Below are 26751 nucleotides of genomic sequence, written 5' to 3' on the forward strand. Positions count from 1 at the left end.
CTTATTCAAGTTGGGTTTCTGTCACTTGCAAACAAGAGTCCTAATACAAGCCAGATGTAAAATAAATATACAGAATCCCATCATTTCCATTTTTTTCCTTTTCAAAGTATTATTAAATAGCTCCCTTTTATTTTTCAACATTTGTTATAAAAATGTTCAAACATGCAGAAAAGTTTAAAGAATTTTTACAGTGAACATCAGTACACCCACGACCTAGATTTCAAAATTAACATTCTTTTGTTATATTCCAATAATTTTCTCTTATTCTAGTAATAACAGAACTAGACATTATGCGTACATATATATATCACATTCACAACAGTGTGAAACACCAACAGATACAGACTAAAGCCTTAACAAAACTCTTCTCTCAAGACAAAGGACCAAAAAAGGAGCAATCTAGCAATCGAGAAAATTGTAGATAGCTAATCTCGTCAAGCCAAACGCCATGGGGAAAAATAAATGCAGACTCACCCTCACCCACGCCAGCAATGGCGGAACAGGAGCCTAGACTTCGGCTCTTAGAAGGCTCCAGTTCCCATCTCCCATCCCCCACCTTTTCCCGCTCAGCAGAGACCACGTGGAGAGCCTGATGCCCCCTCCCTCTCCCCTTGCAGGAGATGTCAGCATTACCCCGATGCCCCTCCCCCTCCCCCTCCCCATGAGGGTGATGTCAGCACTACCCAATTGTGAAGACACAATCCGTCCCCAGCAGTTTAGTTTAGAAACTGCCAGTCTTGGTATAGAACAACCTTGGCTTATCTGTTGAAGTCCCATAGGTAGTATTATTAGAGAATAACCCAGACTTTGGGAACTGTATAACTCTAAGATCATTTGAAATTTTCGTTTTGTTTTTCTTTTGGCTCCAACCAGGCCCCTGTTGTTAGGCTAGTGGGGTTTCCCCCTGCAAAGATTGGTCAGATCTGCTGTCTATCATCCTGGAAGGTGTTAAATACACAGGAAGTCCAGTCTCAGTGGGCAGGACCTAGCCTGAAAGGGCGGGCATTGCTAATGTGTTTTCAAAAGGTCTTCCCAATCGTCTGCTTTAGACAGATCGGACCTTAGAACACAACGGATCCTCAAGTGACTGACGGTGAGCTAATATGCCCTTTTGAGATTTTGAAATGTGGGGAGGATCTTGTTTAGGAACTTATTGAAGGTGGACCTGGTTATGTACCTGGTTATGGGTCACAAGACCTAAGCAAAGCCATATTTTTAGGCAATTTTAAGTTATTCTCAATGTTGTGCTAGGTTTCGTTATTCCCAAATATTTATAAGAGGTATGTTAAAAGTTACAGCCTTTACTCACCTGTGATGTGGATAACTTAGGGAAAAGCTCGTTAGAGTCATAGTTATTTGTGAAGATCCTACCCAGCAAAGTGGTGATCACAAGATGGCCTTCAACAACCATAGCACTGCACCTTAATGAAGAGGCAGGAACAGAAGAAAATCTGTGACCTGATTCAGATCGTGAGATAGTATTTTGAAGAACCTCCAGAAATAGCTGGAGGACACTTTGAGGGGAATCCGTTTTGTTGACATTCAAGCCAGTAGGAGTTCAAGCCGTTTTAATTTAAAAGGGCATGTCAGGCTTCCAATTTAAGAGAGTCTTAACAAATGTGTTTTCCTACCCAAATCAGCTTTAAATGACAAAAGAAAAAAACAAGTAAAAGAATAGCAGTAAAATTGCAAAGGTTAGCAAGGAAGGATGTGATTAGCAGACCAAAATTTTGATGATTTCCTTGAAGATATCGAACAAATAGGATAAAATTGGCTGGGAAACCAGAGTCAATGAATTCATAACACTGTACAGATATGGGAGAGGACCGCTGTAAAAGTGAATTCTCTGTTTTCTATCATAGACCCAAAGCACTGATGATGTCACAGTCATCTGGATCAGGAGACGGGAGTGATGATGAGGCTACTACCTCTAAAAACGGTGGTAAGTAAATGAACTAGTAAAACTCGAGAGTTAATCTAAATAATTGTTAACAGCATGTCTAAGAAGCTTGAGTAAATTATTATGAAATTATTCCTCAGGGCCGGGTGCGGTGGCTCACACCTGTAATCTCAACACTTTGGGAGGCCGGCAGGCGAGCGCGGGGGGCGGTGACGGGGGAGGAGGGGTTGCGGGGGAGGATCACCTGAGGTCAGGAATTCGAGAGCAGCCTGGCCAACATGGTGAAACCCCGTCTCTACTAAAAATACAAAAATTAATTGGGCGTGGTGGCACGCGCCTGTAATCCAAGCTACTAGGTAACAGTGAGCGGAGATTGTGCCATTGCACTCCAGCCTCGGCAACAAAGCGGGACTCCATCTCAAAAAAAAAAAAAAAAAAAAAAAAAAAGGAAAAAGAAGGAAATTCCTCAGAAGATCAAGAGTAATGAAACAATTAACAAAAAAATGAATAGCATGGTAAAAACAAGTTTTCCCAGAGAAAATTGGGATCAGGGGATGGTGGTCAAGAGGGCACTCCTGCTTTTACTTTGTTTTTGTTGCTTTACAGTGAGAATGAATTCATGTAATATTTTGGCAGAAACTTTAAGGTCTGATAAAATTTAGTGTTACTAAGGATATGGGGCAGTTAACAGTCATTCAGAAGGTGGGGATCATATGTTGGCACAACATTTCTGAAGGGCAAATATAACAGTGTATCGAAATTTTAAATATACCTTCCCCTTGACCCAATTCTACTTTTTCAAATATATCCTCAGAAATACTTTTATACATGCACAGATTTATGTTACAAGGATGTTCATTGGAGCATGTTTGTAGTCACAAAAATTGGAAATAACCAAATGTCCAAAAATAGGGGAATAGTTTAATACAATATGGTATATTTTTACTGTAAAATAGTATATTTTTACTGTAAAAAGAATGAGGTAGATCTCTATATACTGTCATGGACAGATCTCTAATATATGTTAAGTGAAAAAAGCAAATTGTAGAGCTATATGTACAGTAATTATGCCATTTAAAAAAATACGAAAGCTTCCTATTTGTATATATACAAGTATATATGTACATAAATGCTGAGGAAGGTGATGCACCAAATTTAACAGGTAAAAGAGACACTTTTAATTTAATTTTATTTATTTTTCTTTTTTGTATGCTTGTCTGACAACCAACACTTACACTTTTTATCCTATATTCTTCTATATTGTTTAAATTTTTTTTCTTTTTATTTTATTTTATTTTATTTTATTATTATACTTTAAGTTCTAGGGTACATGTGCATAACGTGCAGGTTTGTTACATATGTATACTTGTGCCATGTTGGTGTGCTACACCCATCAACTCGTCAGCACCCATCAATTCGTCATTTATATCAGGTATAACTCCCAATGCAATCCCTCCCCCTCCCCCCTCCCCATGATAGGCCCCGATGTGTGATGTTCCCCTTCCCCAGTCCAAGTGATCTCATTGTTCAGTTCCCACCTATGAATGAGAACATGTGGTGTTTGGTTTTCTGTTCTTGTGATAGTTTGCTAAGAATGATGGTTTCCAGTTGCATCCATGTCCCTACAAAGGACGCAAACTCATCCTTTTTTATGGCTGCATAATATTCCATGGTGTATATGTGCCACATTTTCTTAATCCAGTCTGTCACAGATGGACATTTGGGTTGATTCCAAGTCTTTGCTATTGTGAATAGTGCCGCAATAAACATACGTGTGCATGTGTCTTTATAGCAGCATGATTTGTAATCCTTTGGGTATATACCCAGTAGTGGGATGGCTGGGTCATATGGTACATCTAGATCTAGATCCTTGAGGAATCGCCATACTGTTTTCCATAATGGTTGAACTAGTTTACAGTCCCACCAACAGTGTAAAAGTGTTCCTATTTCTCCACATCCTCTCCAGCACCTGTTGTTTCCTGACTTTTTAATGATTGCCATTCTAACTGGTGTGAGATGGTATCTCATTGTGGTTTTGATTTGCATTTCTCTGATGGCCAGTGATGATGAGCATTTTTTCATGTGTCTGTTGGCTGTATGAATGTCTTCTTTTGAGAAATGTCTGTTCATATCCTTTGCCCACTTTTTGATGGGGTTGTTTGTTTTTTTCTTGTACATTTGTTTGAGTTCTTTGTAGATTCTGGATATTAGCCCTTTGTCAGATGAGTAGATTGCAAAAATTTTCTCCCATTCTGTAGGTTGCCTGTTCATTCCTTACAAAAAGAATGTTTATATATTATTTGCATAACTAAACAGAACTGAAAGGTGACCATTAATAGAATGTAAATAGTATGTAGAACTTCCAAAACACTAATAGTTGAAAAAAGAAACAAAGGAAATTGTCAGTCCAGCAACATGAGGTAAGAAAAAAAAGCAACAACAATAACGTGTGATAATTAGATTTTTTTAAGTGATAGGAATATGTATCCATATATAGTATAGTATGTTGTCCTTAAAAATAGTGAAGTAGGCCGGGCGCGGTGGCTCAAGCCTGTAATCCCAGCACTTTGGGAGGCCGAGACGGGTGGATCACCAGGTCAGGAGATCGAGACCATCCTGGCCTACACGGTGAAACCCCGTCTCTACTAAAAAATACAAAAAACTAGCCGGGCGAGATGGCGGGCGCCTGTAGTCCCAGCTACTCGGGAGGCTGAGGCAGGAGAATGGCGTAAACCCGGGAGGCAGAGCTTGCAGTGAGCCGAGATTGCGCCACTGCACTCCAGCCTGGGTGACAGAGCGAGACTCCGTCTCAAAAAAAAAAAAAAATAGTGAAGTAGATCTGTGTATAGTGACAAGGAAAGATGTTCATGATATAATATTAAGCAAAAAATAAAGGCACAGAAAAATTTTTACTGTGTGATTTTTTTTTTTTTTTTTAAAAAGCAAAACCTCTGCATGTTGGTTAAATGTATAAAAAAAGAGCTTTAATCAGTAAATTTAACTGAGATTACCTTTGGGGGCTAGATTTAGTTGGGGAACAGGGACTGAGTGGAGATTTCACCTTATTTTGTAGTCAAAGGTTTTTGAGACCTGGACATTTCTTTTTCTTTTCTTTTCTTTTTTTTCTTTTTATTTTTTTGAGATGGAGTTTCGCTGTTGTTGCTCAGGCTGGAGTGCTATATGGCATGATTTTGGCTCCCTGCAACCTCTGCCTCCCAGGTTCAAGCAGTTCTCCTGCCTCAGCCTCCCAAGTAACTGGGATTACAGGCATGAGCCACTACACCTGGCTAATTTTGTATTTTTTTTAGTAAAGACAGGGTTTCACCATGTTGGTCAGGCTGGTCTTGAATTCCTGACTTCAAGTGATCCACTCGCCTCGGCCTCCTAAAGTGCTGGGATTACAGGCATGAGCCACTGTGCCTGGCCAAGACCTGGACATTTCTAACTGTACCTCTGGTTATATTACTCCCTTCCATATTTGATGACCTTCAGTGGTTACCCATGACTTACTAGATAGAATCTAAACTCTGGAGGATGACATACAATATTCGCCATGATCTGAACCCAGCCCACCTCTCTGTCTTCATCTCTCACCATTCCTCCAAGGCCTACTGAACATCAGTCACACAGCATGGTAATATGGTTGTTCCAAGGTATCTGCAGGGAACTGGCTCCAGGAACCCTGCAAATACCAAAATCGGTGCACATTCAACTCCCACAGTCAGCTCTGCGGAACCCACAGATACAAAAAGTTGGCCCTCCATTTACAGGTTTCCAATCCTGCAAATCCTGTATTTTCCATCCGTGTTTGATTGCTGATGTGGAACCAGCTCATGCAGAGGGTCGACTGTATTTATTTAAAAAATAAGTGTATAAATGGACCATCACAGTTTAAACCCCAATTGTTCAAGGGTCAACTGTACTTAAACAGTTGCCTAAATGGGCTATGATCTTTCTCATGCCTACATGTCTTTGTACACACTGTTTCCCTTTTCAAGTAATCCATAGATCTCTAGATCTCACCATCCTGATACTACAAATTAAGTTTGGATTTTTTTTTTTTTTTTTTTTTGAGACAGAGTCTCACTCTGTCACCCAGGCTGGAGTGCAGTGGCACAATCTTGGCTGACTGCAAGCTCCACCTCCTGGGTTCACACCATTCTCCTGCCTCAGCCTCCCAAGTAGCTGGGACTAGAGGTGCCCGCCACCACGCCCAGCTAATTTTTTTTGTATTTTTAGTAGAGACGGGGTTTCACGGTGTTAGCCAGGATGGTCTTGATCTCCTGACCTCGTGATCTGCCGCCTCGGCCTCCCAAAGTGCTGGGATTACAGGCGTGAGCCACTGTGCCCGGCCTTAAGTTTGGATTTGTATGATTAATATACAGATTACAACGTTAAGCCCCCATATTGTGGACCACAGAGAGTCCATTCTTCCACCAGGTTGGAGGGTGCATCCCCCGCCCTTGAGTAATTTCCAAAAATCCACAAGGTATGCTTAAATGTTACAAAAATCAATCTAGTTGTCATTTGTTATCTCTGCCAGCTATTCTTTCTGCATACTGCCATGGTCTGCCTTCAACAAGTCACCACTTCCTGTCTTGAAACTTTTTTAAAAAAACCTTTTTATTTAATTTTTTTAATTTTAAAAAATTTCTGCAAATACTATGGTCACTTGTGTAATTTTAATACATACAAAAGATGTATGATGTGTAATTTATGGAGCATAATTATTAAATAAACATCCAGGAATCCATCATCTGTGCGTAAGAACTGGAACATTACTGATGCTTTTGAATCTACCTAAATTCCCCTTCCCTAAATTTTCCTCCCGCACTTCCCCTAGAGCAATCTCCTATCCTGGATCTTATATTAATTATTCCCCCCACTTTTTTGTTGTTATCTCCCTGTGTTGCTCAGGCTAGTCTCAAACGTCTGGGCTCAAGTGATCCTCCTGCCTCAGCCTCCCAAGTAGCTAGGACGACAGGTGCATGCCATATCACCCAGCTATTTTCCTTCTATACTTTAATACCTTTACCATATTATATATCTGTAAGTTTTTCTTATTTTTGAGCTTTATTTAAAAAGTTATCAAATTGTTGGTATTCTTTGGTGATTTGTGTTTTTCACATAACATTATTTGAGAGTTATGCACATGGCTGTAATTTATTCATTGTCCAATGCTGTATAGTATTTCATTATGTGACTATATCACAATTTATTTAGCCATTTTCTTATCAAAGAATATTCTCTTGCCATCCTTTGAAGTCTGCATGCAGACTAGGAATAGAAAATCCTTAGCATGTTCTAAATCACTTTCGCCTTTGTGCCATGTCTCTAACAATTAGTATATTCAAATGCAAGGACTGGCAATTTTTTTTTTCTGTTAAAGAACTAGTAGGAAATATTTTAGGCTCTGTGGGCCATATGGTCTGTTTCAAAACTCTAAACTCTGTTGTTTTACCATAAGAGCAGCCACAGAAAACACATAGACAAATAAATATTGCAATGTTCCAATAAAACTTTATTTACAAAAACAGGTAAAGGACAGGATTTGGTTCATGGGCTGTAGTTTCCAAACCCTGCTGTAGTTCATCTGAATTTCTATAGTGTTGCCCAGTATTGTGGTTCTTATTATCAAGTCTGCCTTTGTCTTATTTTGCACGTGTCAAACCCTATTCTCACCCTTTGTGATTCTCACCTCCTATATCTAAGAGTGTGCCTGACCTGTAAATCCAGTTCCTAAACCAGTGTGGTTCAAGGCAAGAAGTGTTATCTGTAGCCACAGCTCCAACAGCAAGCAGGGTATATGAGTAAGATTTGGTGCTAAGAGGCCTAAAATTGCTGTACCAGACTTGAGATTGGGATGCTGCCTTCATTTCCTTCATTAGCTCTTCAGAGTTTCTGGTTTAGGACTGAAGTTACACTCTAATAACTAGTCTCCTTGCAATGTCCTGAATGTGCCTTATTCTCGCTTCCTTTAGGATTTAAATGTGCTTCCTATCTTCTTTCTTTATGCCCCTTGCTCCCTTTCACTCCCTTTGTCTGGCTAATTCCCACTCACTCTCCGGGATTTAAATTGGATTTCTTTATCTGGAAGCTATTCTTAACTCTCTTCCCTTCCTCCACTGCACGCCACCTCACCCTCCTAGGCTGGGCCAGGTGTCCCGCCTCTGCGTTCTCATAGCGGCCTTTGTCACTCTGTCTTGTAATTGTGTGCCTTACCCACCAAATATATGACTTGGTAATAGAAATTTCCCTAAGGTGAGTGATAATTTAAAAGTTGGGCATTTAGGGATAGCTCTAAATCTACATTGCCAATTGAGAATGGAGGGCAAGGGTTGTCTTTGTATACTAAGGGAGTAGATTGTAATATGTCTGCGGGCAGGGTTCCTTCACTGTTTTCCTGAATTTGGCCAGGAGAAGCAGCCAGTTTCTACCTCTTGTGAAGATCAGCCACTGGCTGAGGGTCCAGCCAGAGAATAGACTGATTCTCAAGAACAAAATTGCCACCATCTCCTTAAATGTGCATTGCCTGCTATTTTGTCCTATCTGCTTGACGGTGGCCTGAACTGCATGCAAGCTTGGTCTCCTTTTGGGCATTTTGATTTGGCTCATCTCAATAAAGGAGTTATTTTCTTATTCTTCATTTTTTTCTCTTGGTGAGTGGGGCTCTGAACGTCTTTTTCTAGCTTGTCTACTGCTTGAGACTATTTTATGGTGAGTCTCCTTAAGAAACTGTAAACTCTGGGAAGTACTGTATTTGGAGTCAGTGAAGAACTGAACTTAGGCCTGTTGCTTTGTGACTTTAGCAAGTAATTTTAACCTCCTTTGCTGAGCCTATTTCTTATCTGTACAGTGGGGATGGTACTTGATCTATCTCATAGTGTGTTTATGAGGATAAAATAAGATTGTATGTGAAAGTGCTTTGGAAAACTGTGAAATCAACTACAAATTGAATTTTGTGTTATTCTGTATTCTCTCACGACATCTAGCACCATGCCTTGCCGAGAGTAGTTGCTCAATACATTTTTGTTGAATGACCAAAGGAACTGGAGACAGAAATAATGCTGTTGGTGGGAATAAAGGACATTTAGTAATAGAAGCAGGAAAAATACATGACTTGGTAATAGAAACTTCCCTAAGGTGAGTGATAATTTAAAAGTTGGGCATTTAGGGATAGCTCTAAACCTACATACCCAATGTCTGCTCTCTGCTTTGCTTATAAAAAATATTTAAATTTTCTTTTAGTATGATTTTGGCAGCTTAGATAAGCTGTCAAACTTGATTAGGTTTTAAATATGCAGTCATCAAAATGCAGGATTGGCCCTAGGCAGTACTGTGAGGTCAGCAAAATGTACTCTCAGAAATCTTTCCTTCCTGGTTGGCAACTTCACCTCTCACCACTCCCTCTTGCAGTGGCTTCTCCTAGTTCTGTTTACCTACAGGCTCCTAGGACTTTCCTATTAGCCTTTTTCCTCCAAGAGGCATTCACCTTAAAGGGTTAGGAACTAAGTCTCCTTGGCTAATTTGCACTTTAAAAGATTCCTAGAGAAGGAGGCAATGTGTTATCCAAATGAGTGAATAAATAATCATGACATTTCAGGCATTAAAGGGAATATAAGGGCTTATCTGCCCCATTCAAATCACAAGACATACTTACTTCACCTACAACTTCGGTTTCTCAACCTTGGAGGTATGTAGAACTACCTGGAGAGCTGCTTTTTTTTTTTTTTCTTCAGAGTCTTACTTTGTCACCCAGGCTGGAGTGCATTGGCACCATCATAGCTCACTGCAGCTGGAACTCCTGGGCTCAAGCAATCCTCCCACCTCAGCATCCCAAAGTGCTGGGACTACAGGCATGTGCCACCACAGCCAGCTAATTTTTTTTTTTTTTTTTTTTTTTTTTTTTGATAGAGACAGGGTCTCGTTTTGTTGACCAGGCTGGTCTGGAACTCCTGGCTTCAAGCAATCCTCCTGCCTCGGCCTCCCAAAGTGCTGGGATTACAGGCACAGGCATGAGCCACCGCATCTGGCCAAGAGCTTCTTAAAAATACAGATAATTGAGGTCCTCCTCGCAGAGATTCTGATTGAATTGGACTGACTAGGTTTGGACCTGGGTAAAGATTAAAAAAACACAACTCCCAGGTCATTCTATTGTACGGTGAGTTGAGAACCCCAGATTTAAATCTAAATTGGCACTGGGTGCAGTGGCTCACGCCTGTAATCCTACCACTTTGGGAGGCCGAGGTGGGTGGATCACCTGAGGTCAGGAGTTCGAGACCAGCCTGGCCAACATGGCGAAACCCCATTTCTACTAAAAATACCAAAAAATTTAGCTGGGCGTGGTGGCGCACACCTGTAATCCCAGCTACTTGGGAGGCTGAGGCAGGAGAATCACTTGAACCTGGGAAATGAAGATTGCAGTGAGCCGACATTGCGCCACTGCACTCCAGCCTGGGTGACAGAGCCAGACTCTGTCTCAAAAAAAAAAAAACAAAAAAACAAAAAACAACAACAACAAAAAACTAAACTGGCCTTGTTTGTGAGAAAAAGAGAAGCTGAATGACATTAGATCAAACACTGAGCAGGGTGGGGTTGGAGGGACTTTGAGAGACATTGACAAAGTAAACAGAATGTTAAAAATAGGCCCATGCCATGGCACATCAGCTCGCCAAATATATATATAGGCCCAGCAACTCCATAATAAGCAAGTGCTTGGCAGCACCCAAGGAAGAAGTCATCTGTGGCTTGTCTGGCTCCCCACTCCCAGACCCCCAGGGAAAACAGCCTATCTCTAACTTTTAGTCCTTAAATCTGCTTTCCAGATGGTTCACAGGTATGACAGATAAAATCTCTGAGCTAAGGAAAGAAGTGCTTGAATGGTTGATGTACCAAGTCAGTAACTTCAGGCGATGTAAGATAAACAATTTTGTTAAAAATATGAAATCTGGCTGGGCGCGGTAGCTCACACCTGTAATCCCAGCACTTTGGGAAGCTGAGGTGGGCGGATCACTTGAGGTCGGGAGTTCGAGACCAGCCTGGCCAACATGGAGAAACCCCGTCTCTACTAAAAATACAAAATTAGCTGGGCATGGTGCTGCATGCCTGCAATCCCAGCTACTTGGGAGGCTGAGGCAGGAGAATTGCTTGAACCCAGGAGGCGGAGGTTGCAGTGAGCCGACATAGCACCATTGCACTTTAGCCTGGGCAACAAGAGCGAAACTCCGTCTCAAAAAAAAAAATATATATATATATATATATATATATATATATATACACACACACACACACGAAATCTGTGTTATCTATTTACATTTTATTTAGCACATAGGTTCAGCACATGTTATTACTTTCCTCGCTTTTATATAGCAATCCCAGGATGGGAAATGGATGATTCACATTGTGTAGTTGGATTATTTTTGCTCGCGCTTTGGCCTCCTCAGCAGCCCATTGGTGTTGACAGCATAACAAAGCCCTTATTATGATACAATCTTTACCATCTCAGCATTGCTTAGTTTGCCTTCTCTGTATTTTCCTGCTTCACAGATGGTCCTTCAGAAAAGTAGATGAAGAAAATGGACTGCCTTTTACCTAGCAGTATTTTTTTTTTTACACTTTTTTTTTTTTTTTTGGTAACAAGGTCTTACTCTGTCGCCCAGGCTGGAGTGCAGTGGTGCAATCTTGGCTCACTGCAACCTTTGCCTCCTGGGTTCAAACGATTCTCCTGCTTCAGCCTCCCAAGTAGCTAGGACCACAGGTGTGTACCACCACGCCTGGCTAATTTTTGTATTTTTAGTAGAGACGGGGTTTCGCCATGTTGGCTGGGCTGGTCTCAAACTCCTGGCCTCAAGTGATCCACCCACCCTGGCCTCCCAAAGTGCTGGGATTACAGGCGTGAGCCACTGTGCCCAGCCGTTTTTTCTGTTTTGTTTTGTTTTTGTTTTATGCATTCTCAGAAAGATCTTCAGATTCTCCTGGGCAAGCAGTCTCTCCCATTCCTAAGGAGAATCCCACCCATTGGATAAGAATGCTTCCAGGAGGGTCTGTCTAGTGGCAAGCCACTGGTATGAGATATCTGGAGAGGACCTAAAGCACCTCAGATGGCTATAACTGTATGGCATTTTACATTACACATCTTGATTCCCCAAGCACACTGGGGAATCTCTGTGATCAAAAAGGGGAAATGGGTTACACTCTGCCTTTTTAGGGAGATGTCCAGAGATAAAGGAATTGACATTATAAAAGCAAGTCCCCTGTCTTTGTATTTCTTCCTTTACGCATATACTTACCTTTATAAACAGCTTGGTTAAAAGGCGGCCAATAATAACTACACCTCATGTGGCAGCATTGTAAAGTTTAATTAATGTTTCTAAGTATGAGTTGAACTCACAAGATGAAAGATCCTAAATATGGAATATGTGTTAAGTGCCCAGTCTGGTTTAGTCTGATAATGGCTATAATTGTATGATGTCCCACATTACACATCTTGATTAGTGTGGCTCCCATGAGTTCAACCTTGAAAATGTATTTTAATGTTGAGAATGTGTTTAACGTTGGTTGGCAAACATTTGGGTGTATAGAATATATGCTTCTGTTCTTCAGCTAGCCTCAGTTAGTTGGTTCTTGATGTAAAAGATATTTTACAAACCAACTTGGGAGGTTTTTGGTTTTTTTTGAGACAGAGTCTTGCTCTGTTGCCCAGGCAGGAGTGCAGTGGCACAATCTCGGCTAACTGCAACCTCTACCTCTTGAGTTCAAGTGATTCTCCTGCCTTACCTTCTTGAGTAGCTGGGATTACAGGCACCCTCCAACGTGCCCGGATAATTTTTGTGTTTTTAGTAGAGATGGGGCTTCGCCATGTTGACCAGACTGGTCTTGAACCTCTGACCTCAGGTGATCCACCCGCCTCAGCCTCCCAAAGTTTTGGGATTACAAGCCTGAGCCATCTAGCCTTGTTTTGTTTGTTTGTTTGTTTGTTTTGTAATAAGGTCTCATTCTGTCGCCTAGGCTGGAGTGCAGTGGTATGATCTTGGCTTTCTGCAACCTCTGCCTCAGGTTCAAGGGATTCTTTTGCCTCAGCCATTTGAGTAGCTGGGATTACAGGCAAACACCACCGTGCCCGGCTCATTTTTGTATTTTTAGTGGAAACGGGATTTCACTATATTGGCCAGGCTGGTCTGGAACTCCTGGTCTCATGTGATCCACCCACGTTGGCATCCCAAAGTGCTGGGATTACAGGCACGAGCCACCACATGTGGCCGGATCTGTGCTTTTTAAAACCAAGATATAACTCAGAAGACTGAAGGGCTTAGATAACCATGTGAGATAGGGAACTATTATTATTAGAATGTAGTTATATATTAACAGGACTCAGCTATCATTTAGGTTAGTAGAAAAGTTTATCTTTGTATGGCAAAAGCAGCTTTCTCTTATCTTTATGTCCATTCCCTTTCAGTTGCACTAATATTTGTAATTTTTTAAATGGCTAGTACTTCATATACCCTCCTAAAGAATTTAACTACATGAATTAGAACAACCGTGTTCATTAAATCCTGAAAATGAGCCAGTTAATCCTCCCTTATAAAGACACAGCATTATTTTATTCACGTGCAATGAAATACTCAATTCAATAAGCATTTACCCTGCGTTTACAGTGGTTCAGAGTTTTGTGAAATGTGAGACACGATAAAGGAAAACTCAATGTTTTAAGGCATCTTTCCTGGCCTTAAGAGTTTACTGTTTCTATTTGGGTAGCAAGAACTATATGGTAGGCCCAGCACTTTGGGAGGCTGAGGCAGCAGATCACTTGAGGCCAGGAGCTCGAGACCAGCCTGGCCAACATGGCAAAACCCTGACTCTACTTAAAAATACAAAACAATTAGCAGGCATACTGATATGCGCCTGTAGTCCCAGGTACTCAAGGAGGCTGACGCACAAGAATTGCTTGAATCCGGGAGGCAGAGGTTGCAGTGAGCCAAGATTACACCACTGCACTCCAGCCTGGGCGACACAGCAAGATTCTGTCTCCAAAACAAAACCAAAAAACCTATGTGGTATATTCAAAACAAATAGGAGTGCTTCCATCTGTCCCCTTTCAGGCCCCTGTCTCCCTTCTCAGGGGCCTTGGGTTCTAAGTTTCATTAGAGCCTTGCTTTCAGCAGGCTGTCATCAAATAGCAATGATATCATCTAATAATGCCAAAGGTTGATTTGCATTTTAATCAGGGACTTTTCAAGACACAAAAACAAGTGGGCCTGTTTAAACAAAGTTAGAAAGTTATTTATTTGCAGGGTTCTGATTCACCTATCACAAGCCATACCATACAAGCTGCTTTTACTCCACTCACAATCCTGTCACTCCTGGTTTGTAAAAGCTCTGCTTGCTGGATTGTCTCCCTGCTATCTATGATCGCCTACAGAGTAGACTCCAAATTCTTGGTTTGGTGTGCCAGGCACTTTTGAGCCTCATCTTCCTTACTCCCAGCTAGACATCCTACTTCCCAGCCTCACTGCACTTTCCATGTTTCCATAAACAGGCCAGGCCCTTTCACTCCTTGCTTTGCCTTTGTTTCCATTTCCCAAAATGCCTTTCATCCTGTTCCCTCTTGTCTTTTTGGCAACTCCCACTTTGAGGAACAGCATAAACACAATCTCTGTAAAACTCTTCCTATTCCAGATTTCCCCCACATTTCTTGTTTTGCCTCTTCTGACAGCACTTTGTATATCTGTCATAGTATTGTTATGGAAATTAGTTTTGAAACTATCTTCCCCTACTGGCTTCTCAAGGGCAGAGACCTTGCATAGTGTCTTACCATACATGCTCACTGAATGCTTTTGCAGTTAGAATGATCAACAGGTTGGCAAATTTAGTTCTATTTGACATTGTATTACCTCCCTCTGAGAATGCCCCAAGGTTAAGTAAAAACTCCCAACAGGGAATTTACAAGGTTGATTGTTGCTAATTTAACTAAATTTAAAGATTTTTAAAATCAGTCATCAAATGTAAAGCATGGGCTCATGAAATACATTGGTAGAAAACATTGACTTTTGCCGATATTTTTCTAAAATGTCTCCTTTGGGACAGCGCGTAAGCTGAGATTTGGCAAAAGAAGGAAGTGGGTCTTAGCTTTGGTCTATAAATTACTGAGTTAAGGACTGATAGAGTGGGGGTTAAGACGGTCCTGGGCATAGTGCTCGGTGGGTGAGGGGTTAGTTACCTTTCTATTTCTTCGCCTTAGAATACACCCTTAATTTGGCCAGCCAGCTTAGAAAATGCTCCTGGTAGGAAGATAAAAGGATTTACAGCTACATGAAAGAGAAAGGCATCAAAACTCAGGCCTTATTCAGCCTTGGGTCTGTGGTGCCTTGAGATAAAAGAGAAACAATTTATAGCGGCACCGAATCAAAAAGTCCGTTTCTTCCTATCTTAGCGCGTTTTCTTCTCCTTTCCTATCTTAACATCGGGACATTCCTCTCCAGTAACGGGCATAATGGCATGATTATATTTTCCTCTATTTAGGGTTACTCCCCTAGCCTTGCAACCACTCCTTATTCCTTTATCTCTTTCAAAGTTTCCATTCTCCCGGACCTTTACGTTTTATTCCGTCCCTCCCTCTCTCCTCCTCTTCCTCCTCCTCCGTTTTCCCAGCTAGCTCACTCCGCCCCTCGCCGTCACTACCTTCCCTCCCCCTGAGGCTCCTTCCCGCTCCTCCCCGTTCCTCCCGCCATCCCCCCACCCCCTCGCCTTCAGAAAGCTCCAATCAGGAGCTCCGAAGGTGTCTCGAAGGCCCGCCCCCTCCTCCTATCCACTTTTCTTCCCCCCAATTTCTCCCTCCCCCCTTCCCCCCCCAACTCAAGTCCTGCGGGCCTGGGGGCTTCGGGATCTGGGCGCTATGAAAAGTGTCTGCCCGGTCACTTCCGGTAAGGGCGCTGCGGCGCGGAGCTTCCCGCGAGACCGTTAAGGAGCGAGTGGGAGTTCCCGGTGGGCCAGGGAAGGCAGGCGCTGCCAGGAAGGGGGAGCGCGAAGGAGACCGAGAGCAGGAGCGAACTAGCGCGAGCGTCTGGGGCACGTTAGCCGTCCCTTCCCAGCCGCCCCCTCACGCGCGAGCTCCCCCGCCCCCCGGGCGGCTGCAGCGCTTCCCTCACCCCCAATCCCTGAGGTTGACACCGCCTCTCCCTCGGTACCGCGTGACCGGAAATGGCGCCATCTTTAGCCTCTTGTGCTATTGACAATAACAAGCCCTGGTTTTTTCCCCCCTCCCCCTTTCCCCCAACCACAGCCTCTCCCCTCCCAGGGAGAGGGAGAAAAGGAGGAGGAGCTGCAGCCTCACAGACTCGCTGAGTCGCTCCTGCAGAAAGGGGGGGAGAGAGATCGAAAAGCAGGGGAGGGGGACGGCACGGCCGTTTACCTGTCTGCCTCCTCATTCGCTCTCCCCCCTCGTTCTGCTCACTCCTGGTGTCAGCCTATCCGCCTTCCCAAACCCTCCCATTCCCCCGGTGTAGCCCCCCCCTCCTTCACTTTCCTTCTCGTCCTCTGTGTTTCTCCTCTCTTCTTTCTTCCCTTCCCCCTCTAGCATTGCCACCTTCTCTCCTACACGCACGCAGGCATATAAACGTAGGTTTTTGATGCTCCTCTGCCTGTTGACCCCGCTATTTTCATGTTTCCAACAGGTTTTTCTTCCCCCAGTCCCTCAGCTGCTGCTGCTGCTCAGGAGGTCAGATCTGCCACTGATGGTAATACCAGCACCACTCCGCCCACCTCTGCCAAGAAGAGAAAGTTAAACAGCAGCAGCAGTAGCAGCAGTAACAGTAGTAACGAGAGAGAAGACTTTGATTCCACCTCTTCCTCCTCTTCCACTCCTCCTTTACAACCCAGGGATTCGGCATCCCCTTCAACCTCGTCCTTCTGCCTGGGGGTTTCAGTGGCTGCTTCCAGCCACGCACCGATACAGAAGAAGCTGCGTTTTGAAGACACCCTGGAGTTTGTAGGGTTTGATGCGAAGATGGCTGAGGAATCCTCCTCCTCCTCCTCCTCATCTTCACCAACTGCTGCAACATCTCAGCAGCAGCAACTTAAAAATAAGAGTATATTAATCTCTTCTGTGGCTTCGGTGCATCATGCAAACGGCCTAGCCAAATCTTCTACCACCGTCTCTAGCTTTGCTAACAGCAAGCCTGGCTCTGCTAAGAAGTTAGTGATCAAGAACTTTAAAGGTAACCAAGGCCAAAATCCATAATCACCTAATAAGGATTTGACACTCGAGGGGTCACGTGCTCTATTTATGTTAATATATTAAACAGTTTGGAGGTGGCCTAATGTTTTATGCATAATCAATGAGGTGGAGGGGAGGTCCTTTTTTGGTGGAGGGTTCATTTTCCGGGGGTGGTTAGGATCCTTGTGCTGAAGCATACACCGGGTGTTTCTGTGCAGTATTTTGAGGTCTTTTTCAACCTATTGTATTTAATCTGTTATTCCTTATAACACTGACAATCGGTATGATTGATCCGGATTTTACAGGTGAGAAATTTGTATTCTAAAGAGGTTTATTTATTTCAGGTGCATAGCGAGCCTTGGCACTGCTGGGATTTTTATTTTTATGCTTCAGTAGGCCACATTATCCAATGCCTAGAAATGCAGGTAGCAATAGTGATCTTTTTGTGCTCAAATAATATTTATAATTAGATTTACACTGTATTCATGAAACTCATTTGGAAGCAATATTTGAAGAAAAATTTATGTTCTCTGCATTTCTTTCCAAAGGTAGGGTTTGAAAGTGAAAAACATTGTATATACACAGAAGTAGTAAGTCTGTGTACCACTAGTCTAAAGATAGGAACAATTACTACATCTATTTTTTCCATCACTAAAATGGATTTTAAAGTATCGACCTGCAGCTTTTAGGAAAATTTGTTCAGACCGTGTTTGAGATATGTGAGGAGAGTATTATGAATGCATTGATGCAAATATAAAATCAGCAATTTTTAAAACTGTATTTGAGCTGAATTTTTATCTGTTGAATGTGTTTCTGTTTTTCTGACTGACTTTTCAACACCCTTAACTGCCAGGTAATCAGTGCTACAGTGTTTATTAAATGGAGAAGTAAATGAATGAACTTAAGTAATATTTATGAGATAAGTGCTTTGTGGCTGAATATTAGTATTGAGAAGATTAGGTTCTTTATGCTTGTGTTTTTAACACTGAGTGGAAATCAGGAATGTGCTCTATTTTGTGTCAAGCAGAGGGCTATGGTGTTGTCTATTTTTAACCCTTTCTTTTTTATATCACTACCTTCCCATACCCAGGTTCTCAGTTTCTGATTTAATAGTAGAGCTTTCTGAAGTCAATATGAATTGTAATTGACTAACGTGTTCATTATTTCACTTAAAAATATATGGATTTTTATAGCCAAAGATTTTTAAATGAGTTATGATCCTGGTTGCATTTTCAAATTGGTTTCAGAGATTTTTTTCTCTCCCTCCTAAGATAAAAGCATATTAAGGCATTTGGATGTTCTAATTAAAACTTTTTTCCCCACATTCATTGCTAGTCAGTGAAGTTTAAAGCCTAGAGTAAGGTGTTTCTTTCTATTCTGAAAATGCAGCATGATTTCTGGAGTCATTTGGATGTTTCAAGCTTTAAAAATTTCACTCTGCTCATAAATGTAGTTTAAAACTACATGGAGTTAAGATGTTTCCATTTCTATAGATGCTGCATAAATTTGGGGGTCAAACAGACCTGGATTAGAATCCCAGCTTTGCCATTGACTAGCTATGATGATCTTGGGCAAGCTTACTAAATGAGTTCCAGCCTCAGTTTCCTCAGTTGTAAAATAGATTCCTCAGGGTATTGTTGGGAAGATTAAGAGGTTTATAAAGTACCTTGCACATAGGCAGTATTTTAAATCTCAGGTTAAAAATTCATGTCGACTTAGGTTTTACACATGATGAAATAAGATCAGGATTGTTGTTTTTTTATGGTCATTCTTGAATTTTTATTTTTTTGAAGCAATACAATCAATAGGAGAAAAACCTCACCTTCAATTTTAATAGGTGAGTCAAAATGACTTAAATAGTATTATGACATTTCAAATTTTATTCTTTATATTAAGCTTAAATACAGTGGTTACTTTAATGATTAGGTGTAATAGTTATAAAGATCACAGTTTACCCTAAAAATAGAGAAATGCTGTTGTATTTTATTGATCTTTGGTTACTGTATCTGACATGGTATTCTGATACCAACCTTTTACATATCATCTAGATAAGCCTAAATTACCAGAAAACTACACAGATGAAACCTGGCAAAAACTGAAAGAAGCAGTGGAAGCTATTCAGAATAGTACTTCAATTAAGTACAATTTAGAAGAACTGTACCAGGTATGTATTAATATGCATAACCAGATTTGATTAACATAAATTAAGGTGGGATGTATATTGATTTTGCTTTCTGAAATAGGTTCTTAAGTAGACTTTTGGTTCCCTTCTAATTTTAGTTTCTCAATTAATTGATGAACTCTATAATTAGACCATGTATTCTCACATAAACTATGGGTACAGTCATACCGGTATAAATTGTGCTTATCTTTGACCCTTCTGATGAGGAATTACAGTTAGGTGTACCTTGGTGTAATAGAAGTTCTACCTATAATGAAATCCTATAGCATGAATCCCAAAGATGATTTCTGGTGACATGTCATTCTATTGTGATAATTGTTTCTTAGTTGTGTTACCTACCCATAGGAAAGGCCTCAAGACATGCAGATATTATTCATATCCTTTATTTTACCTCCTTCTTAATAGTAGACTTTGCTATTCCTTTTTCTTGCTCTTTACATTTTTCTAATACCTGGGCTACAAGATGCACCTTAGCCCGGAAGTGAGCAGCGGTTTGTAGTCCAGCAGCTTAGTCTGAGGTTCAGATTCTTTACTTAGCAAATGAGTCCTTACACTTAAATATAATGTTAAGGGCAGTTACTAACGGCAATCTCTTGCTACCGAGAAATTTTTCCCTACTGTGTATTTGACACACAACCAGTTCAAGAAGTTACTTTCATTAGAGTGTCAGGGATTTGGTGTTAGAAGATACTTCAGGCCGGGCACGGTGGCTCACACCTGTAATCCCAGCACTTTGGGAGATCAAGGCTGGTGGATCACCTGAGGTCAGGAGTTCGAGACCAGCCGACCAACATGGAGAAACCCCGTCTGTACTAAAAATACAAAATTAGCCAGGCGTGGTGGTGCATGCCTGTAATCCCAGCTACCCAGGAGGCTGAAGCAGGAGAATTGCTTGAACCCAGGAGGTAGAGGTTGCAGTGAGCCGAGATTGTACCATTGCACTCCAGACTGGGCAGCCAGAGCAAAACTCCATCTCAAGAAAGATACTTCAGAGTACTTCAGAGTACAATAGCTTGAATTTTTGCATTGATGAGTACCTTGTAAGAAATTATGTTGGTTCGATTTATCAGTATTTGTATATTTTAGTTGCAGAGCTAGTATGGTGGTGGGCAAATCCTGGATTAGGAGTCAGAAGATGGGTTTGGGATCTAGTTTTGACTGCTGTGACCCTTGTAATATTGGGCCAGGTACTAAAGCCGTCTCAGTTTTTTTCCTGTTTTTTTAGGAGATAGGGGTCTTGCTATGTTGCCCAGGCTGGTCTTGAACCCCAGGGTTACAGCAGTCTTCTCACCTCAACCTTCCAAGGTGCTGAGATTACAGGCATGAGCCACCAAACCCAGCCGTCCCTCTCAATTTAAATTTCCTCCTCTCTAAAGTAGAGGAAATAATAATTTGCCCTACCTATCTCACAAGGTTGCTTATAAGAATCAAATAAGATATTTGTGGAAAAAACCTCCAGGCACTGTAATCTTACAAATATGATGATATCACGAGTCGTACTTTTTTACAAGCCACAGTATAGCTTCTTCACTTGTAATATGTCAATTGAGATCACCGGTTTCTGTTGCTGTGAAAATTAGCACACGCAAAATACTCAGATCAGTGCACAACACATAGTAATAATGCCGTGTAACATTATAAACATTGTAATGCTATGTAAATGTCAGCTAGTAGTTGTAGTACTAAGCTATTAAGAATAAGCCCGTTTCATATGGCTCTTTTGGCATATTATATGTGTGTCTCCTAAAATGTACAACAATAAAAGTCAAAATATGAAACTGACTTGGAAAGGCCTTAAGAGAGCATGTGGTCCAATATTTTTCTTTGTGGTGTCTGTGACAGCCTGCAAAGGGGATTCATCTTGTATTATCTCATATAAGCATTACGGAAACCCTTTCTGGAGTACGTAGGGTAGTAGTTACTATCTCCACTTTTTATTTATATTTATTTATTTATTTATTTTTGAGATGGAGTCTTGCTATGTCACTCAGGCTGGAGTGCAGTGGCATGATCTCGGCTCACTGCAACCTCTACCTCCTGGGCTCAAGTGATCCTCTTGCCTCAGCTTCCCAAGTAGCTGGAATTACAGGCACCTGCCACCACGGCCTGCTAATTTTTATATTTTTAGTAGAGATAGGATTTCACCATGTTGGCCAGGCTGATCTCGAACTCCTGACCTCAAGTGATCCACCCGCCTCCACCTCCCAAGGTGCCGGGATTACAGGTGTGAGCCACCGCACCTGGCCTATCCCCAGTTTATTGATGAAGAGACTGAGTTTCAGAGAAGTTGAATAACCTGCCCAGAGTCACATATTTGCAGTCACATATTGGCAGAGCAGGGGCAACTCAAACTGAGATGCTGGATTTCTAGTTCGTTGCACTTTTACTCCTGTACCACCTCACTAATATACCCTGGTACTTTGAATACCACTGTAGTGCAGTGTTTGAAGCAATTAAATTGTTTTACTTTAGGGAAAAACTCTTTATCATTGAAGTAGTATTTTTATCTGTGCATGCATAAGTGGTGTTTATTTGGATAGTATATGGTGTTTATTTGGATATGCTGGTATACAGCATATTTAATTTTAATAATGTGTTATTTTATATATTCCATATTTATAACAAATGTTTATTGTAGTTGTTAATGAACCCTATTTACTTTACCTTGAATATTTTTCCAGAGCTTTTGCTTTGAAAATATTTTTCCTGATATATTGATTCTGTTAAATCTTTTTGTTTCAAGAGCATAGAGCTTGCATCTTTTGTTTTCTTGTACTTTGTTTTACCTGCTGTTGTTCAGTTGCATTTCTTTTAGCCTAGTCACAAGTCTTGTAACTTCACTGTTTGCATTTTTCATAATACCTTACTGCTTTTGCTATAATGAATTCAAAAGCATTGGTTTTTAGCTCTTACTGTTTTTGACCTTAATTTTATAAATGTTCCTTTGGATTGTTCTCAGAAAGATTATTTTGAGATGTTCAAGTTCAAAAAGGAGGATAAAGGAGGTAAAGCTATTTCATATAATCTGGACTTCAGGTGCTTGTTTGATTTTGACTCATTGAAACGTAATTAGAAGTACTCTGTCAATCTACCTGAGTGGGAAAGAAAAAAATAAGAAAAAGTACTCTTCTCTTCTAAAATCGAAATAATGTGGAAATATGTAGTTATACAAAAGTTCTCCAAACCCCTGTCCTACTCTCTTTCTCTGAAGTAAACACTTACTGACATATATCTACTTAGAACTTACTTCTGCATGAAAAAACATTTTGCTTTAAATCTTTAAGTATGGAAGTCCCTAGTGTGGGTTGCATGTACTGCCTACTAAGTTTTTAATTTCTATAAAAGAACATGCTGTTCTAAGTACACTTGCAGTAAGCAAACATTGTCTTTTTAAAGTAATTTTAAATTAGAATTGGACCTGAGTTTTAAAATTATCTTTCCTTGACAACCTTGAGATCCTGTGGGTGTGAGGCAGTGATTATATGTTTTCATTTGATTGTTCTGTTTGTTTGCGGGCTTGTTTTTGATTGACTACAAGTAAGACTGATTAAATGCACTGACTTTTGAGCTGTTCAGCCTGCCTTAGGTTACAAATCTGTCATTTGTCATATAACTTTGGGCGAGTTACTTCTCTAAGTCTTGGTTTCCTCATTTATAAGATGGTGAGAGTAATGGCTACTTATATGGCAAGATTTTTTAGACGTAAATGAAATATCGCAAAAAAGTAATTATCACAGTCCCTGCTATACATTGGTATGTGTCATCAATGCTAGTAAATATTTGAGTCTTTAGAAAAGAAATCTTTATTTTAAAATTACATTTTATTTTAGAGCTCTGAAGCCACATGATTTTAAATTCTAAATCTACACTGGGCCAGAGCAGCTGGCTGATAAATAGATTACATTCCAAATGTGCTTCAGTAGACACCATTAGCAAAATTGAAAAACATAATAGAAAAAGACAGGAACTCTCTAGGAACAGTGTCCCTCTACACTTACAAAGAATGTGTCCTGTTTTCACATGGGGTATCGTACAGTTGGAATTTTGGTTTTGGTGTGAGTTTTTTACTATTAATAAGTAATATTTTAAATAGGATTATTTTCATAATCCTATTATGAGCTCATGTTCTCAATTTTTGTGTGAGTAGTCGCAGTGTTTTGTTTTGTTTTGTTTTGTTTTAAATAGAGATATGGGGGTCTTGCTATGTTGCCTAGGCTGTTCTCGAACTCCTGGCCTCAAGCAGTCATCCTGCCTTGGCCTCCCGAAGTGCCGGGCTTACAGGCATGAGCCACCATGCCTGGCCTAGTACAGTGTTTAAGATCAGCTACCGTTTTTGGAGATGCTGGTAGTTTGTACAGGAGCGTGTAACATTTATCTTTCCTATAAATCTCTAGTTATTTTTAAAGTCAAGCCTAGTTCATACTTCAATTCTGATGAAAATAATTTTATTTATTATTAATGGGAACTGTAGTTATCTGTTTGTGAAATAAACCTTAAATGATGAACCTTTATTAATGATTCACTTATAGAGTAAATGACCACAGGACTAGAATCAAATAGTATAGGTTATTATCCATTGTGAAATCTGGTTGCTTAAGCAGTCAGTGATTATAAGAAAGCAGTTAGATTCTTAGCATTGTTGATGACGAGCGGTTGGATTCTATGTAACTTTTGTCACCCTGTTGGTGTCTTAAAGCTTAGTCTATTATGTATTATGTATTTCTCTTTTTACTGAATCGTTAATCAGTATTATTGTTGCTGTTTTTTAAAATGTACAACTAAAATTCTACTCTTTAAATTATTTTGAAATATACAGTAGATTATTAAATACTAAAAAATTTTAAAATGTGCACTTATAAATTCTTTGTCCTTGATAATTTTCAGTCTTATTTAAGCCCTGTTTACTGGAAGTAAAAAGAAAAGGAGTTTACATTTCATTGTAGTTGGTTTCCTTTAAACAGATTCTTAGTTTTTGAATATTTAGAGTATCTTAGCCATTTTTATTTGACATAAAAGAGAGATAATGTAGATCTTATTGCTATATCAGTTGTTGAATCTTTGTTATGTACTTTAATTACTATCTGTAAACATAGCTTGAAAAATAAGACTGTACTCCTCAGACCAGTGACCAGAGTTCAACACCCTGGCGGAAATTCAGTATCTTTTTTATTGTCTGTTGTTCAGTAAATATTTGCATATGTCATTTGCTACACGTTTATATATATTTTTGGAGTGTGTTTTTCTTCAGACACTTTTTTTTTTAGCTCATCCTTGTGAAGAAAGACACATTTTTTAATGTATCCTGTGGATTTTGGAGGAGAAGGGCTGGGATTTGGAAGAATAAGGGTTAGAAGCTTGCTAGAATGTCTGTATTTTATACCTAAGTACCTTCAAAGGATTTAAGGCGGCATATTTACTGGTAATTAGTGGGAGCTTAAGTAAAAAGATAGTTTTATTAAAAAGACTTGTAAGGCTGGGTGCGGTGGCTCGCGCCTGAAATCCCAACACTTTGGGAGGCCATGGTGGGCGGATCACCTGAGGTCAGGAGTTCAAGACCAGCCTGGCCAACATGGCGAAACCCAGTCTCTACCAAAAATACAAAATTCAGCCGGGTGTGGTGGCACGTGCCTGCAATCCGAGCTACTGGGGAGGTTAAGGCACAAGAATCACTGAACCCAGGAGGCAGAGGTTGCAGTGAGCCGAGATCTCACCATTGCAATGCAGCCCGGGTGACAGAGCAAGTCAGGTTTCAAAAAAAAAAAAAAAAAAAAACTTGTAAAGTTATCTAGAATCTGTTTATTACAAACAGTTGTTACTTCTAGAGATTCCCGAAGTGTTTTATTAGTGTAAATAATAAATACGTAATGCATAATATGTAAAAATACATAAATACATATTTAAATAAATACATAATGCATAATATGTAAAAATACATAAATAATAAATACATAATATTTAAAATAATATATTTCTAAAAGTACATTTGAAAGATCTAGAGTAAAATAGAGCCTATCTCAAACACCTTCTTATTCCTGTTTCCATCCCAGCATGTAATAGGATGAAGAGTACGTAGTAAACAGTCATTCGTTGTTCAATCCATGACTGCTTACTGTGTCCAAAACTGGACTGATACCTTGGGGTTATGGAAAGCACTTAGTACTAGCAAGAGAACATAAGTACCTACCCTAAGGTACTTATGTTCTAATGGGTTCATGAAATTAATAGTTTGTGACCAGCATGTTTTAAAAAGAAATGAAATAGCAAATATCAGAATGCGTCACATAGAGTAATGATGTGTAGGTTTGTGAATATTTTATTTTAGTTATATAAACTTATGTATGATAGATTGTGACATTAGATTTCCTACTGTGGCTTTGGGTCAAAACATTTTGGAAGCCACCGTTTTAGAGACACCACTCCAAATCTTGCCCAAAAGTGAGAAAAGTGGAGTACTTGGATCAAAGGGTGTGAAAGGTTATAATCAGGGGTGGCCAAGGTGGCTCATGCGTGTAATCCAGCACTTTGGGAGGCTGAGGTGGGCAGTTCACTTGAAGTCAGGAGTTCGAGACTAGCCTGGCCAACATGGTGAAACCCCAGCTCTACTAAAAATACAAAAAAACCTAGCTGAGTGTGACAGCGCATGCCTGTAATCCCAGCTACTTGGGAGGCTGAAGTAGGAGAACCACTTGAACCCGGGAGGCAGAGGTTGCAGTGACCGAAGATTACACTTCAACCTGGGCAACAGAGCAAGACTCCATCTAAGAAAAAGTTATAATCAGACATGAGATGAAAATGGTAAGATTGGCCTTGAACGCCATGCTAAAAAGTGTGGTGGTGGGGAAGTTAGAAAGGCTTTTTTTGGGGAAGGCAAGTATTTAAGTTTTTTGAATACCTAATATATTTCTCTGGTTCAAAGCCCCAAAAGTATTGCAGGGCATGTAGTGAAAAGTCTCACTTTCACACCATCCTCCAGTCCCCCAGTTAGTTAGGTTCTCTTTGTGACAGATATTAGTTTTTTGGGTATCTTTCCAGAGATGTTTTATATACGTAAAAAGGCTGTGTATGTTTTTATTTTGTCCCTTTTTTACATAAATGGTAGCAGACCATGTACCACATAGTTCTGTTTTTTTGTTTGTTTGTTTATACCTATTATGGGATTGCTGCATCACAATATAGGAAATGCTTGATGGAAGGTTGTTGAGGAAGGAAAATGACTAGATCTGGTCTATAGGTTAAGCAGTCAAGGCTAAATTAGAAAAACAGAATGTTGCCTTCGAACTTGACCTCAAAACTCACCTTAGATGCTCCTGTCTTTCTTGCCTTAAAATTCTTTTTTTTTTTTTTTTTTTTTTGAGACGGAGTCTCGCTCTGTCGCCCAGGCTGGAGTGCAGTGGCCGGATTTCAGCTCACTGCAAGCTCCGCCTCCCGGGTTTATGCCATTCTCCTGCCTCAGCCTCC

General features: G+C 40.5%; 1 protein-coding gene across 4 annotated transcripts in view; it reads left to right on the forward strand.

The window, feature by feature from the left end:
* Nucleotides 1-15652: 15652 nt before the first annotated feature.
* The window catches only part of CUL4B (cullin 4B), a 38246-nt gene continuing 27147 nt past the window's right edge, over nucleotides 15653-26751 (forward strand). For 2 of the 4 annotated variants that reach the window (XM_023202162.1, XM_023202163.1), the window contains exons 1-3: nucleotides 15653-15819; nucleotides 16570-17112; nucleotides 19160-19275. In XM_023202162.1, coding sequence (XP_023057930.1) covers nucleotides 15792-15819; nucleotides 16570-17112; nucleotides 19160-19275 — 687 coding nt within the window. In that variant the 5' untranslated portion in view covers nucleotides 15653-15791. Of the gene's footprint in view, nucleotides 15820-16569; nucleotides 17113-17290; nucleotides 17417-19159; nucleotides 19276-26751 lie in introns of those variants that run through there. The other 2 variants (XM_023202164.1, XM_023202165.3) reach the window with 2 other exon arrangements.

Source organism: Piliocolobus tephrosceles, chromosome 12 (genome assembly GCF_002776525.5).
Source record: "Piliocolobus tephrosceles isolate RC106 chromosome 12, ASM277652v3, whole genome shotgun sequence".
NCBI lineage: Eukaryota > Metazoa > Chordata > Mammalia > Primates > Cercopithecidae > Piliocolobus > Piliocolobus tephrosceles.